This window comes from Paralichthys olivaceus, chromosome 5 (assembly GCF_024713975.1).
Source record: "Paralichthys olivaceus isolate ysfri-2021 chromosome 5, ASM2471397v2, whole genome shotgun sequence".
Taxonomy (NCBI): domain Eukaryota; kingdom Metazoa; phylum Chordata; class Actinopteri; order Pleuronectiformes; family Paralichthyidae; genus Paralichthys; species Paralichthys olivaceus.
The window spans coordinates 17193735-17208542 of NC_091097.1; the positions used below are offsets into that span (position 1 = coordinate 17193735).

Below are 14808 nucleotides of genomic sequence, written 5' to 3' on the forward strand. Positions count from 1 at the left end.
TTATTGTTCCTGAAGGACTACTTTACCACCACAGTGTTATTTTACACGGAAAATGATGGATGGTTCCATCACAATTTCAAAGTTGGGGTAGTTGCACCGGCAAGACGTTCAGTATCTTCACCCCTGCCCATAACAATTCGATTACTAGCATCTCGATCAGCACTACCATGTACACCAGTTCAAAGGTAAAGCAAATTTATACTCAAGTGAATGCATATGGTTTGTGCGCACACACGCACACACACACACACACAGGTGTCTTTCACATGTCAACATGCATGACTGAGCTGCATGGCTGAGTGGACTCTAGCATGAGATTTTGTTCTAAAGCTGTCTGATAATGCACCGTGTGTGTTTGTGTGTGTGTTTGTGAGATTATATAACAGTTTCCTCTGTTCTTGTTGTATTCATGAATACACAGATATGTTTATCTTCTCCCTCCCCCCAATTAGAATGATTACTTCGGTCTGCAGCTTGAAAGAGGGAGGAAAAAGACCACACCTTTATTTCTTGCATTACTCTTTTGAGCTAGATTTCAATAATACATCACCAATATGCATATTTCAGTGGCTTTGTGCAGTACACTGGTGACGCACGCTCATGTCTGCACGTGCATGGTATAGAAGTGCCCGTGCTGCTGCTGCTGCTGGGGGAAGCCCTCTGAAAGAAGAAGGTGTAGTGTCCTCCCACCCGCACAATAACGTCAGCAGTCCTAATAAGATGACTCCAGTCCCCAGGGTGGAGGCGGTGAGGGGGAGGACTGGATAAGATGGATAGATGCGTAGGTTAAACTAAGATAGATGAGAGCGGATAAGGTGAGATAGAAAATGAGATGATGCCCAAATCTTTCGAAACCCTTCCTAGTTGTTGTTGTTTTTTCATTCATTACTTCAGAGATGCATCTTTGATGTGTTGTGTTTCTATCCTGCACATCTCCAGAGATCCAGTCAGTCTAACACTGCAGACAGGATGTGCGCAGGAATTTCCTCGCAGCTTCTGTAAAAGTTGTTTTTAAATATACTGCATTCTTGCTCTGGATACACAGGATATCCCTTGTATCATAATTCACAGTAGGATTTATAATGTCTTTTACATAAGGAAAATGCATCTATAATTTTATGTATCAGGAAAAGACTGTAAAATTTGATCTACGTCTGATCGGATGTCTCATTTTTCAGATTTGTCTGAAAATCCATCCCTCAGTGTGTGTGTGCGTGTGTGATGGCTTTCCTTTCTCCTCTACTGTACTTCAAAAATCCCACTTAGAGGGATCGAGTGATGGTCGCTGATGAGACAGAAGAGATGAGAAAAGCAGGAAGAAAAGGCTGGATGATGAAAGCGTGGGAGTCAGAGCAGAGGGTGGGATGGGATGGGGGGATGGGGGACGTGGTCAGGACAGCCGGGGAATGGAAGGCAGAGAGCCGACGGATGAGTATTGATAATCAGTGGGAAGCGCAGGCATTTGTATTGATTTAGACTGGTGGCAATATGTACTGTACAAATGTATTAAATACAGAGTGTGAAGAGAGATGTTCTCCTTCGTTTAGATGTAACGCGATCTGTGATTTGTCCCTTTATGAAATCTGGGAGTAAAAAAGAGGTGAGCTGACAAAATGTTTCTCTGAGGCAGCGCATGCATGCGTGAGGGTCAGAAGAGAAGATCACATAGTAAGTGGGGCCTTGAGCAAATTCAAATCAACCTTTCAGCTTTTGTAAATGCAGCAGTGAGCGGAGTGAAACTAGAGCCAGCATTTAAAAAACCTCGTGGGAGCCATTTTGGGGCCAAGCCTACGGTAATGAGAACATGAGCTGAAACTCTGTGCATGACGGAAAGACAGGTGTAAGTGGGGTGTGTGCTGACCGGAGCTCGGCCTGACACCGCACTGCATGCTTTTGCTCACAGCTGAGAGGACACACAGAGACACACACACACACACACACACACACACACACACACACACACACACACACACACAGAGAGATAAGCAGCAGGAAAGAGTGATACAGTAGGAAATGGGGGCTTTGGAAACCATGACTAACCCTGTGATGTGTGAATAAATAAATCTATTATCCTTCTGCAGATTAAACAAAGTAAAAATTTCACCATTCCCACCTTTTAGTTTGTTTAAATAAAAGCCACGAGTGTCTCCATTGTCCTCCTCCGTTTTGCTGCTTCAAAAGATTCTTTAATTGGCTCTCCGGCTGCCAAAGGTCTTGAAGGAGAAGCTAAAACTTTTGGCAAATTATTATTTTGATCAGCGCAGTCTTGTGTGATGAGGTTGGCAGCAGCTTCACATTTGCGTGCCCAGCATTTGTCCAGATCGTTCCAGTGGAGCTGATGTTTTAGAGGGATCTGTGGAGTGCACAGGATATGGCTGTTCAATAAAAAGACTGAATTACCGGCTGTGTGATTACAACAAATCTCACCGTAACGTAATTACACTGATCCAAGAGTCCAGTTGCCAGAGGGTTGGTTGCTGCTACTGTTTAAATATTTTCTAACCCGGCTTAGTCCGTCCTCTTAAAGTCCTGTGTGAAGATGACTGTGTTAAACAAGTATATGCATTTCAAAGTAGGGACTATGGATTTGTGGACTGCTGCATCCGTGCGTCACTTTCTGAATATTTCTTTCCTCAAGTCAGTTGTACAAAAATGATAGTCTGTAGATTATAGGTCTCTTATCCCTTCCTATGAACTAACCCCTGATTAAATATGGCGCGCTGGTCTGCAATCAATAAGTCCAACTTTATTTGTAAAGCACCTTTCATTTCTTTATCCTTCCACGAACTCAGACATTTTAGATATTGAGTAGAGTGAGAACACAAACGTCTGAGTCAGTTGCTCCAGACATTTCCCTTGACTTTTCCTGCCAGTGGGTGTGTTGAAGATATTTCTGAAACACGATGGATGCAAAACTGCAAGAACATGTATCGTTCGTTTCACTCAGAAAAAAGAAATGGTGATAAAAAGCAGATTTCAAGAGAAGCATTTTTTCATCACTTCAGTCATAAACCTCAATAATAACAATCTTAAAAGTGAACTCACGCCAATCCAGTGATTTCAAGATTTCATGAGTTTCACTTCTCACAGCTTCTTCGTTGACTCCTCGCTGCAGTCTCCCGTCCAGCGGGAACAAAAGCACTGGAAGGTCAGAACAGTTTTATTGGTTTTTCTGTGAGCGATCCACTAACACACGGATAATTTGTCAGTCATTGTCGCCCTGGAAAATTTTCCGCAAACTCTTTTTATTAATCTGTGACCGTGTCTGACTGGTCAGATTTCATCCAATCAGCTGTCAGATCTAAACGAACTCTGAGGGATTTGAGTCCAGAGGGAAGCTTTGAATCTCTTTTATTCTCCACATCCTGATGTCAATTACTGTCAAGTTTCTGCCAGACTCTTCCTGTTGATGTCAGCGGGAGTTTACCAGCATTGGGCCTGCGAGTGGAGCTGCTCACTATTCACATTTACAGCACCATTATCACACTTAAATGCTCTTCATCTAATATATAGTACGTATTTGTAATCGATCGTGGAGGCAGCACCGGACTTTAAATTGATTGTCAAATCAAATTGCCTATAAAGATGTTGACATGGCAGTTGCCTGATTGAATACAGGCAGTGAAGCACGACGCGTATACTGAACAGAATGCGAGAGATAATGTTGATTATGACTAAATGCATAAACAAGCAATTTTAAAAAGGCCAATTTTTCAATTTCCCATTATTGAGGCGTTGCTTTCATGTTCGCTGTGACGTGAAGGAGAAATATCTTTATTGTGCCAGTGTTGGGTAATTTACATGCATATATGTTTATGAGCTAACATAACACTTGAGATTAAATCATGGCAGATGTCTTTTGGCAGACTTCAGTAGCATCGTGTTGCACAGTTTAACGCGCCGCTCTTCTCGTGTTGGTTAGCTGTGACGGGTTCAAAGACGGCTCATGCATTGCAGTGAAACGAACGGCTCACCAGCTTTTTGCAAAGCAATTATGGATCCAGACCAGAAATTTCCAACTGGCTCCTCATGCTCTGCATCCGTGTGAGGATCACTTACTCACACTGATTCATTTTGAGTCTTTGTGATAATCCATTTACAGCCGTTGGCTTTTATATGGAAAAAAGTATTTTGTGGCCAGAGGAGGTCACTTGTTCTGCAGTTTTAAATGTCGCTGTTCTAAATAAAAAACCGTGAAAGTTTATCATCTATATTATATTTTAATCAATATAAGAGATGAAGACACCATTAAACTTCCCTGAGTGTCTCTTTAATACCTTGTGTGTCTGTAGCTACAGAATATCACAGTGATAAAATAGGACAGTGGAATAATCTCACTCTAAGGTGCCTTTATAATAACAATCATTCTAACAATCCTAAATTTCTGTTGAACTGCACAAACTAATATATTTTTCATACCGTTTCCATTATCTGCTGCTGCCTACATGGTGATGCATGAAACACTGCGGTGCGTGCGCGCCCAACTTGGCTCTCCCGTGCCTTTTTTCGCTCGCTCGCTCGCGCGCGCGCGCGTGTGTGTGAGTGTCCCACTGTGCGTTACGTCTCCATAGCCAGGCATCACGTCACGTGTCAGGGCTCCCGGGTCCTGGGCCAAGTTCTTTTTTTTTTTTTTTTTTTTCTTTTCCTCTCTCTCCTCCTCTCGTGTCAGATCATCCACGGAGCTCCGGCACAGCGAGCCACACGACCCGACCCTCCCGTGCGCATCTCCGCTCCACGCTGCGTAAAAACCAACACCTCGGCGAAGATGGACGGATGGATGGACGCACGGTTTTGGAGGATTGATGTTCCCGTTTAATCCAAGACAACAGCCTCTCTGATCACTTCCAGACATTTTTTTAATTTTGTTTTGAACGGATTATTACATTTGATCTGTGGAAAGGCAAAAGAAGTAAGGAGGGATTTGTGTGTGTGTGTGTGTCGAGGAGAGAAAGGAAAGGGAAGCTCCGGGTTGCTGAGGAAGGCTTGGTGCGCTCGAAACACGGAAAGTCACGGATCATGCTTATGGGAACTTCCGATTCCGTCTCGATAAGGTATTTTCTACAAGAATAAAGTTGCTCCACAATCTCTGACATGTTTTTAGCATCTATAGCTTCACTTTTAAAACAACGAAAAACGCAGGTGATGGGCGCTCCACTCCCTCCGGCGCTTTTCATTTCCTTTGTCAGCCTTTGGAAATGTGCATGTGCGAGTACTTTTCAACATCTATCCTGATCACAGCAGGCTTCATATTTTTCATTTGATCCTTGAGGAGCGCGCAGAACTGCCTCCAACCTCAGATGCGCTTTTCTCTTCCAAACGATAACAAAGCCCATTCTCCATGAGCAGCCCATAAAAGTCTGTTTGCTGGATTATCATTACTAATGTGTAACCGATTGTATTTCTAGTCATAATGATATTAATAATGATGATAATTTGGATTATTGTGGCATGTATTGTTTTCTTCTTCTTTTTGCGCATTCCCTGCCCACAAATGCGTGGCGTGGGCTAAAAAACCTCCAGTAAAGCAGAGTAGTCCATCTGTTCCATCACATAGCAACAGGACGAGAGAGGGAGACACAGTGATAAAACACTCACTATTCCCACTGTGTCACCATATAATTGTGCAGCACTCCTCTGGTTTATTGTCACCTTGGTTTACTTGATTAATTTTGTGTTTCTCTTGTGGTGTAGAAGCAAATAATTGTCCGTGTGCTGCCGAATAGAGAATACACTGGTTCCCTGATGATGTGTTAGCATGATATTTCTCTGATATTCCACAGGGACTCACTGTTGTGTACGATAATTTTATTTTCTATCAGAGGGAGAGGGCCGCTTTTGTTCTTTTCTTTTAAGTGGAGAGAGAGAGAAACAAATGGGGGGGGGGGGGGGGGGGGACAATGTTTTGAAGTGACAAGGAGCTTTGTGAAATAAATGCTCTCTATAGTGCTGCCAGGTTAGTAAGCAAATATTGAAAATCTGTGTGGGGATTGATTGCAAGCAAGTCGTCCTGCCCCCCGAGGGATTGGAGGAGGAAACCGCCTGAGTGTTTATTTGGCTTTCCCTGTGTGACTTGTCTCCTGTGGCTCTTTGCTGAGTTGATTCCTGTCCTCTTCTCTTTCTGTCACTATTTCTCTGCGTCTTTGCAAATGTTCTTTTCCTCTGTAACTCCGTCGCTGTCACTCTCATCACACTGCTGTCCGCCCCGCCACCTCTCTCGCTCTCTCTCTAACCTCCCTCCTTCTGACCTCCCTTCAGAGTGGCTCTGCCTGATGCTCTATCATGACTGATGGCGAGGGGAGAGCGCGCTTTCAGTACGCAGAGTGCCAGGAGGGGCTGGAGGAGGTGCAGGAGGAGGTGAGGCTCGCCATACCAACGCCCTACAGGAACGATGCCCCGGTTCACGATGTTGACCCTGGCGGAGGCCGTGGTGAAGAGGAGGAGGAGGAGGAGGAGGAAATCGAGCGGAGGAAGGGGCGTAGGAGCAGCGGTGGTCATGGAGGCAAATGGAGTCCTGAGGTTCAGGAGCTTGAGGAGCAAGAACCGGAGCTGGAGGTGGAAGTTGGACCAACACTGGGAGTTCGCATCAGGGCTCCTATCCGCGATCCAGACTGCGTCTCCGAGGAGGAGGAGCAGCAGCCGTACCCGGCCCTGGCGCCCGTGGCCTTCTTCTGCTTAAAGCAAACGACGAGGCCTCGAAACTGGTGTCTTCGCGTGGTCTGTAACCCATATCCTTTCACATGCTGGAAATCTAACCCTGTCTGATACCTGTGGTTAGACCAAACATGCCCTGAGTCCTGTATATGTGAGTACTGCTTCTCTTATCTGCTGATGGATGACACGTGATTCATATGCTTTCAAGTCCAAACTGCACGTCTAACATGATGATGTCAGCAGCTGACGCTAATGGGGGTTAATGGTTTGAAAGCTGTGCATTAGCCATTTAAATTTAGAAACCCTGCCTTTTTTTCGACAAGACCAAAGTCAACTGGTGAAAGTGGAGTGTTCTCCAAACACTGGTGTTACATGTCCTCAGACTGCCACTGTTTGGATTCATGAGATCAGGGGTGTTGCAACAGGTGTCTGCAAAAGCAGGCAATGTCATGGGCTCCCGAGCTGAGAGGGGGGCGCTAGAAAACAGCTGACTACTTTAGTCCAGGGAAGAGAACTTTAAATTCTATGATCAGCCTCGTACAGGAGACTGAAATGACGCCCTCCAACAAGGCTGCCAACTTTCTGCCGCCAACTTTCTGCCCAAATCCTCTGAATTCTAGAGGTTTGACTCAAGACTAGAATGAGTAAATGTGTGTTTGATGTGTAGAAGAACAATTTGAAGATTGGAATGATTTATTATTAGTTTATTATCATGTGTTTCTTTGTGCCCGGGGCCCAAAGTCTGTGGCTGTTCGTATAGAAACAAGTGGCCTCGCTTGCTTTGAGCGATCATCTTCAAATGAGTAATAGTAGATGCTGCTGTTGATGTTCTGTCCTGCAGCATCTTGAGGTTTAAATGATTTTATATTTTAATCTTTGGTACGAACTTGTCTTTTCTTTGTGGCTAAAAGACGGTATGATTTACCAAACTCCGGTGAGTTGGTCATTCACTTGGTCAAAGGAAGTCGGTGACTTTTTGCTTAAAGAAACTGTTTGGCCTCTTTATGAGCTTTGTAGCCGCCGAAAGTACATTCAGATAAATAGAACAGCTCTATTTGTGCAGATTTTACCACGTAAATGCTCATAATTCCCCAAATGAATATAGTGAGTTCACATTTATGCATCGTTATTAGAGTTAAAGCACAAGAGCAAGAGGATTTTGCATGTTCTCCTTGTGTCTGCGAGGGAAATATTCTGTATTTATCCATAAGGTGATGCCACAGTACAGACATGCAGTGGGGTACTTTTACAAGCATTTGTTTTATTGCTTTTGAGGAATAAAAATAATACACCCTGAGCATCACTCTATATAGCATCAACCATAGTTATATACATCTGGTTGATGATGAAGCCCAACATTAAATATGTCGTTTTCACTTGCTAAGTATCAATGAGGACTTTATGAAAAGTTCTTGGAACGCTCCTGTCCATGCTCGAGGACATTCTTATCGATCCTGATTTGGTTTGAGAAAAGGGCCAATGAGGAGACTCTTGTACAAATGGAGCCTTTGACACAAACGACCATGTCATCTGTTCCATCAAAGCGTCTCCTCAGGCTCAGAGGTTTCTGTTTTCTGCCTCTCACCACATTTCCAAATAGAACATTTCCCTCTGGGGCTTAATGTCACAGTGTTATATTTGTATACTCTGCACTGTTGGACCTAACGAGTCCAGCCACGGAAGAACAGGGGTACTTTTTGGAAATCATACAAATGCACATTTTGTTGGCTGTTTTTAAACGAATAAAGCACAAGGTGGTGGGGATTCAGGCCAAGTCTGTTTTATCCCACACTCACGTACGATAACTGAACATGTATTATACATGGTTTGTGTTGTTCTAGTGAGATGAAAGTGAACTGAGGTTCTAACATGCCCTCATATATGCAAGTTAAATACAAGTAGATGAAAGTTGAAGGAATACAGAGGGTTTCATTTAAAATAAGAGCAAATCAGAGCAAACAGATGAGAACAGGAGCGAGGTGAAGTCTGAAAATAATCCAATTTTCTCCTGTCAGACATACAGACTTAAACACGAAGGACATTTGGCTGTGCAGGCTGCTGTTTGACAGATGTTAATGTTGCATTATATCATGTCTGTTGTGTTCTCAGTACTGTAGCGGCGATGGAGCACATGCTGAAATGGTCAGCACATGTGCATTTCGCCTAATTTCTGTCCTGATCGCATTTCTGATTTCTGAGTACTTGTTTGGTGTCCACGAGTTTGTACAGAGACGGCACGGCTAATGAACAAGGCTCTCACTGTCACATGCTTATAGCTGCTTATTTAAGACTGGAACCAGGTTATGTCACAAGAGCTGATCTCACTGACTGGACAGCTCCCTGAGTTTTAGTCCTTTAGTCCTCTGTGTCTGCGTGTGTGTGTGCGTGAGTGTGTGTGACCCACCGTGTAAGCAGCGCAGGGTTGGTGGTCCACAGTGGACTATGTAAATATTATTCACAGCATAAATGCTCTGCCACTCAACCACACAAAGGCTTATACACGCTGGTTAAACTGCTCACAGAGGTCAAGCAAACCAGTGATCAAACTTTTCTTTTTGTGTCTCATATAAAATCCAGATGCTGCAGATCTCTAATCTGGATTCAGAACCAATCAGACAGGTCACAGTGACCAGAGTATAGAATCAGCAGAATTCCTCATCCATCATGTTTACTAGGTTCATCATTATTGATCATATGAGGATGTTCAGAAAAATCTATACTATTGCTCAAGCTGCAGCTACAGCAAAGCAGTGATTTATTAAACGTATTCATGGATGAACCTAGAATGGCTTTTTATTGATTTGCATTTTGAAACAAGACAAAAAAAATAAAAGTCCAGAAGATGAAAAGGCTCAAACATGTTCATACTTTCAGACAAGGAAGCCTTTGTGCTTCTCTGTGTTTGTGGGTCCATGTTGAGATGTTGGTGTGTTTAAGCTCAGTGATTGTCAGCTCCTGAATAACAACCTCTTTCACTGCAGGAGACAACCTAGCTCTTTGTCTGATCCGGTTTGATTTGTTCTGCTGTTCTTCATCGCTCGGAATATTTCTTTTTACATCCGGCTTCAAGATCAATTAACAAACCAAAACATCCAACAGTGTTCAAACCCAGAGAAATACACAATTTTAATCATTAACTTCCGGGAGTGACGTATGGTGAAGGAAAAATACACACCTGTTAGTGGTTTCTTCCTTTTACTGTTTGTATTGCTCACAGATAATTGATAAGGATTATTCAATGCAGTTTTAAAACATAATACATAACTGAGGTCTATTGGAACGACTGGAGTTTTTTCGGCTGTAATTAAAATCAATTTGCGGTCAGCCAGAAATATGAAAAACAGCAGTGGTGTGTGTGTGTGTGTTGTGATAATGCTCCATATTCAGTTTTGCCTGAATAGGCTTTTTCAGGGCAAATGCTGTCACACCGTCACGAGACTGAATGTTTATGAGTCTCTTGTTAGATGGTGCGATAGAAGAACAAGCTGATTCATGCTGATTAGATCAGATTCAGGGGCCAGACAAGGTTAATCCATACAGATGAGTGGGTTCATCATGCTTTCTGTCTCCATTAGTCATCCTATACTCAACACATGTAGGTGCCTCTTGTCCTTTTTACGTAAATGAATGAATTAATAAAGCTATAATGAGACACACACACACACACACAGAACAGCAGGCAACCTGTTTTCTTCTGTTTCTTGCTTGTTTGAAGGATGGGAGTCCTTCGATATTTCTTGTCAGATAATTAAGCAACTCTTATTTCAGCAGGGAAAAGATTATGAGAAGCTTAAGTGAAAAACATAAATCAAATATAAGCGATTTCTGCAGGAATGTGAGATTGTGGCAGAAAGATTTAATACTCTCTGACATGAGAGACAAACTACTCAAACCAGTTAAAATCTCTGGCATGAAGAACCTCCTTTAAATGTAGCCTGGGTAATTATTGACTTTAAGTTGATAAGCTGCGTTATGCTTTGCAGAACAACCTGCAGGGCAGCGGTGATTAAATGATCCCTAATCAGCTCCGTCTTCATGGCAAACAAAGTAGATTTGGCCACTTCCTCTCACTCCGACAGAAACATAATGTGTGTGTGTGTGTGTGTGTGTTTAAATGCACACAGCTCCTGTGCATCTCTGTCAGACTCCGTGCTCATCTTGCTGTATTGATATTAAGCAGTTTTTCTGTGTGTGTTTGGTGACTCATTAGATTTGGCCTGTGCTCATGATAACAGCAGATTGTGGGTCATGAGCTGCGCATCACTGCAGATTCAGAGGGATCCTGTCCCTCTGACGTATGAAGCACTGGCACGCCCGGCACATTGCTCACAAAATGTGTTGTGTTATGTTTGTGTCGCTCTCCATGTTTGCGCAGCGGTAAAGCATCACTTTCCAGGACTGTCTGCAACAGAACTGCAGAGAAACAGAACATTGATGTGGTCTCTCGTGCAAAAATGTAAAGTGTAGAATGAAGAGCAGAATGCACACAGGTATACACAAGTATACTTTTAATTATCAAAAACCACATATATAATATACTTTCTATCCGTTTATCATCTATACCTCATGTCCTTTGAAGGTCACAAGGGGAATATGCAAAGAGAGACTCCGACCGAACCCAGATTCAAACCAAGAACATTCTTGCACTGAGGCGACGATGCAAACTGCTGCACCACCCACGATAAACATTATTTCTGTAAAATATTCGTAGAGAAACAAAGCATAAGAATAAATAGTCTCCCTGCCTCTGTAATACCCTTTATAGTCATAAACTGCTCCATGTTGGCAACAGTTCTCCAGATACACAGCAGCCATGGGCTGAGGCACACATGCCTCCACTCCCTTCTCATGACCAGATTTATGCTAAAATAAAAGGAGAAGAAAAATAACCTAAAGCCCTTTTTTACCTTTCCAGCAAAAGTCTGAATGCATACATCTTAAGACATTTCAGTTTTAGAGACACAAATTACAATATACTGTACCGACTTCCAAAATATATAAATTCCTATGACCTCACTTTAGTAGGAACAGGGGGGGAAGTGGAACACAGCTTTAAAAAGTAAAAGTATCCACTGAATTATTTACTTCGACAGCTGCTTGATATTATTATTATTTCATCAGTTTTAGACTCTTATGGGTTTTTTGGGTCCAGACAACATTCAACATTTTAAGAGGTTTGACTTTTTGTTTCATCAAAAAGAAAAGTGCAGCTTCAATGTGGATCTTTGTTGTTGATTAGAAATGATGTGGTCAAACAAAAGTAAACCTGTGTATGTGTTTGTGTGTGTTTTAGGTGTGTGTGTGTGTGTGTGTGTGTTGTGGGATTATTTCCAGTACAGTAGGATCTTCATCCCCTGGCTCACTGTGCACAGACCGCTTTGCAAAATGACCTGAAACAGTCCTGAGCTTCATGTGCGTAAACTTGAGCTAAATGCATGCAGTAGTGCATATGTTTATACTCAACTGTGCACACACACACACACACACACAGACATGCATTTAGGCGGTTACTGTTCTCCTGCCCCAGGCGCTGAGCTCCTGACTACACAAAACACTCCAGAGGAAAGGAGTGTTTCAAATTCTGTGTGTTTGTGCTTCCGGCCGTATATGCGATGGCTGGTGTTTGTGAATATTATGGATGCCACCAGGGTTCAGAGCAGAAACACTGGGATCTGCACAGTCACATCATCCACAACATGGTGGAGTTTGTGTTACAGTCAGAAGATATTTTGTCCACTGCAGATTTCTGTCTGGATTAAATAAACAGGATACTCCGTGTTAATTATTAAGCGTTCCTGTCTCTCTGCTATTCTAACTATTCCTTTTGTACTATGCTCAAAATGTCAGTGCAGCAAGAATTCACCGTGTTGTCATCCACTTGCTTCAGCAGCAAACCAGACTGTAGTTAATCAAGAGCACACTGATGATCTGATGAATGTTGGAGGTCAGTCTGAGGGACGCTGCTGGTGCTCAGGGTCAGAAGGTCAATCTGTGCAGGAGCAGACTATTGAGTTCTCCAACGTCCCCCTGCTGTCTGAAATCAACATTGTCCTGGGATTTTTTTGTTATTTTTGTTTCTCTCAACTTTTAAAGTGCGGGTCCCTCTGCACTGCGGTTCCCTTTCACTGCTGAGCAGAGCTGCAGACAGACATGTGCCACCCCTGAGGCGCCAGCTGCTGCCAGACGCTTCTTTTTCAACCTGCCAGTGCCGATCTCCACCTGAATGACTGGTGTCCTGATACCGGTAGACAATCCCTAAACAGCTGATGGCCATTTCACATTATGTTACTGTGTGTAACAAATTGGCTGAAATACAAATTGAGTCTAAAACAAAGGAAGGAAATTATTCAATGAAACCTCTACATGTCTAGATATACGTATATACAAGAAGGCACGTAGAACATCTCACTTCTGTCACTCAGAGAGCTGTCAGTCAAGTTCCTTGCACACTGATATGTCCTCTTCTCTTGTGTAGGAGGGCTTTTTGGCAGCTGTCGCCATGGCTACACACCATGTTGATGACAATTTTGAAGTGCACTCTGTCTGCACAGATCAACCCACCATCCAAAACCTGTTCTGTCACTTTCATCAAGGAAATCCATACTGAAAGTGCAACGTAGTTCCTCTCTTTCTTTTTTTTCCCCTTAACGCATCAGACAAGGAATAATGATGGGAAATGACTGCGTGTGAGTGAACGAGTGCAGCAGGTGGGAGGTAGGTGTCAGGCAGAGCTGACACGAGTGTGGAAAAGAGGGGGAGAGATTAGAGAAAGGTCAGAGAAAGAGGGATGAGAATGTAGATGAATGGCAAATAAAAAAAATATGTGAAATTGAGGAAGCAAATGAAGTCTGGGATTGAAAGCAGACGAGGGAGGTCAGAGAGAGAGAGGACAGGAAGTTAAAAGTTGAGAGAAGAACACGGAGAGGAGGGGAGGGTGTAAACAGGATAAAGAGAAAAGAATCAGGACAGAGAGAGAGAGAGAGAGAGAGAGGTGACTACAGCCACGATAGACAAGCGAGAACTGAAAAGGACAGAAATTGGTGATTTGAATCCAATCTTTTTCTGCACGACGTGTGTGTACTTTAACACAGTGCAATTGTGAGTGACAAGCGCGCACCTCCCATCTCTCGCTCTGTCTCTGTGTTTCTCTGTCTCTCTCTCTCTCTCTCTCGGCTGTGTTGTGCTTTTTGTCGCCTCTGCTGTAGTTAATGGTTTCTGCAGAGAAGATGCAGCAGCTTCCTCGTCCTCAAGACACAAAACTATACCTCTCTCGTCTGCACCCTCCTCTCCTCCCTCCCTCCCTCCCTCCCTCCCTGTTTCTCTCCCAAAAAGCTGAATAATGTGTGCTCTTCCTTTGTTTCTCTTCCTTTCACATCTCCTCCCTTTGTCTTTTATCATTGCTGTCAAACCCTATTTGAGCTCTGGTGTTTTTATTTATTTTGCTATTTTGAAGGCCAGGATCAATTATGTTTTTACATTTCTACATTTGCATGCGCACACTTGGAGAAGACATTTTTTTGTTTGATAATGAGACCACTTGCTGAAATGAATAGTCAGGGTGTTTCATTCTGTCTCATCATTAGTCTTAGTGTCTCAGCATTTGACAAGGACTCACTCCCAGACTATTGATGTGTAGGCATGAGGTGTGTGTGTGTGTGTGTGTGTGTGTGTGTGTGTGTGTGTGTGTGTGTGTGTGTGTGTGTGTGTGTGTGTGGGCGGTGTAATTTTTGAAGGGGAGTGAAGTTCAGTCAAACTGGACTTGTCCAGACCGATGGTCATTAAGTAAGTGGTCGTAAGACAGACAGCTACAGATGCAACTCTGCCTCATAGTGAATCTCAAACATCACATTCACACACACACACACACACACACACACACACCTCTTAGGAAGACGTGAGAAATAACCAGCAAAGGCGATAATGCATTTCTTTTCACGGAGGAGGTTCTGTGAAGGAGAGGTCAGTGCAGGGCTCCCCGGGGAACGTGCATCGTGCCAGGGTTGTCAGGGATTGTCAGCTGACCCTCAATGACGGCTGGAGCTCCTTCTCTTCATCTCGCCGCCTTCAACGGGATGCTTAGTATTCAGTTATGTTTTTAGGTCATACTGCCTTGTTGCGTTTGCTGTTTAGTGGCTGCGCCGCTGCTCCTAATGAGGT

At 43.4% G+C, this 14808-nt stretch overlaps 1 protein-coding gene across 3 annotated transcripts in view; it reads left to right on the forward strand.

Annotated features, from left to right (window-relative positions):
- The window catches only part of cacna1ha (calcium channel, voltage-dependent, T type, alpha 1H subunit a), a 126191-nt gene that overhangs the window by 33258 nt on the left and 78125 nt on the right, over positions 1–14808 (forward strand). Inside the window, exons 1-2 of one of the 3 annotated variants that reach the window (XM_069525060.1) lie at positions 4517–5051; positions 6256–6724. In XM_069525060.1, coding sequence (XP_069381161.1) covers positions 6280–6724 — 445 coding nt within the window. In that variant the 5' untranslated portion in view covers positions 4517–5051; positions 6256–6279. Of the gene's footprint in view, positions 1–4516; positions 5052–6255; positions 6725–14808 lie in introns of those variants that run through there. The other 2 variants (XM_069525062.1, XM_069525061.1) reach the window with 2 other exon arrangements.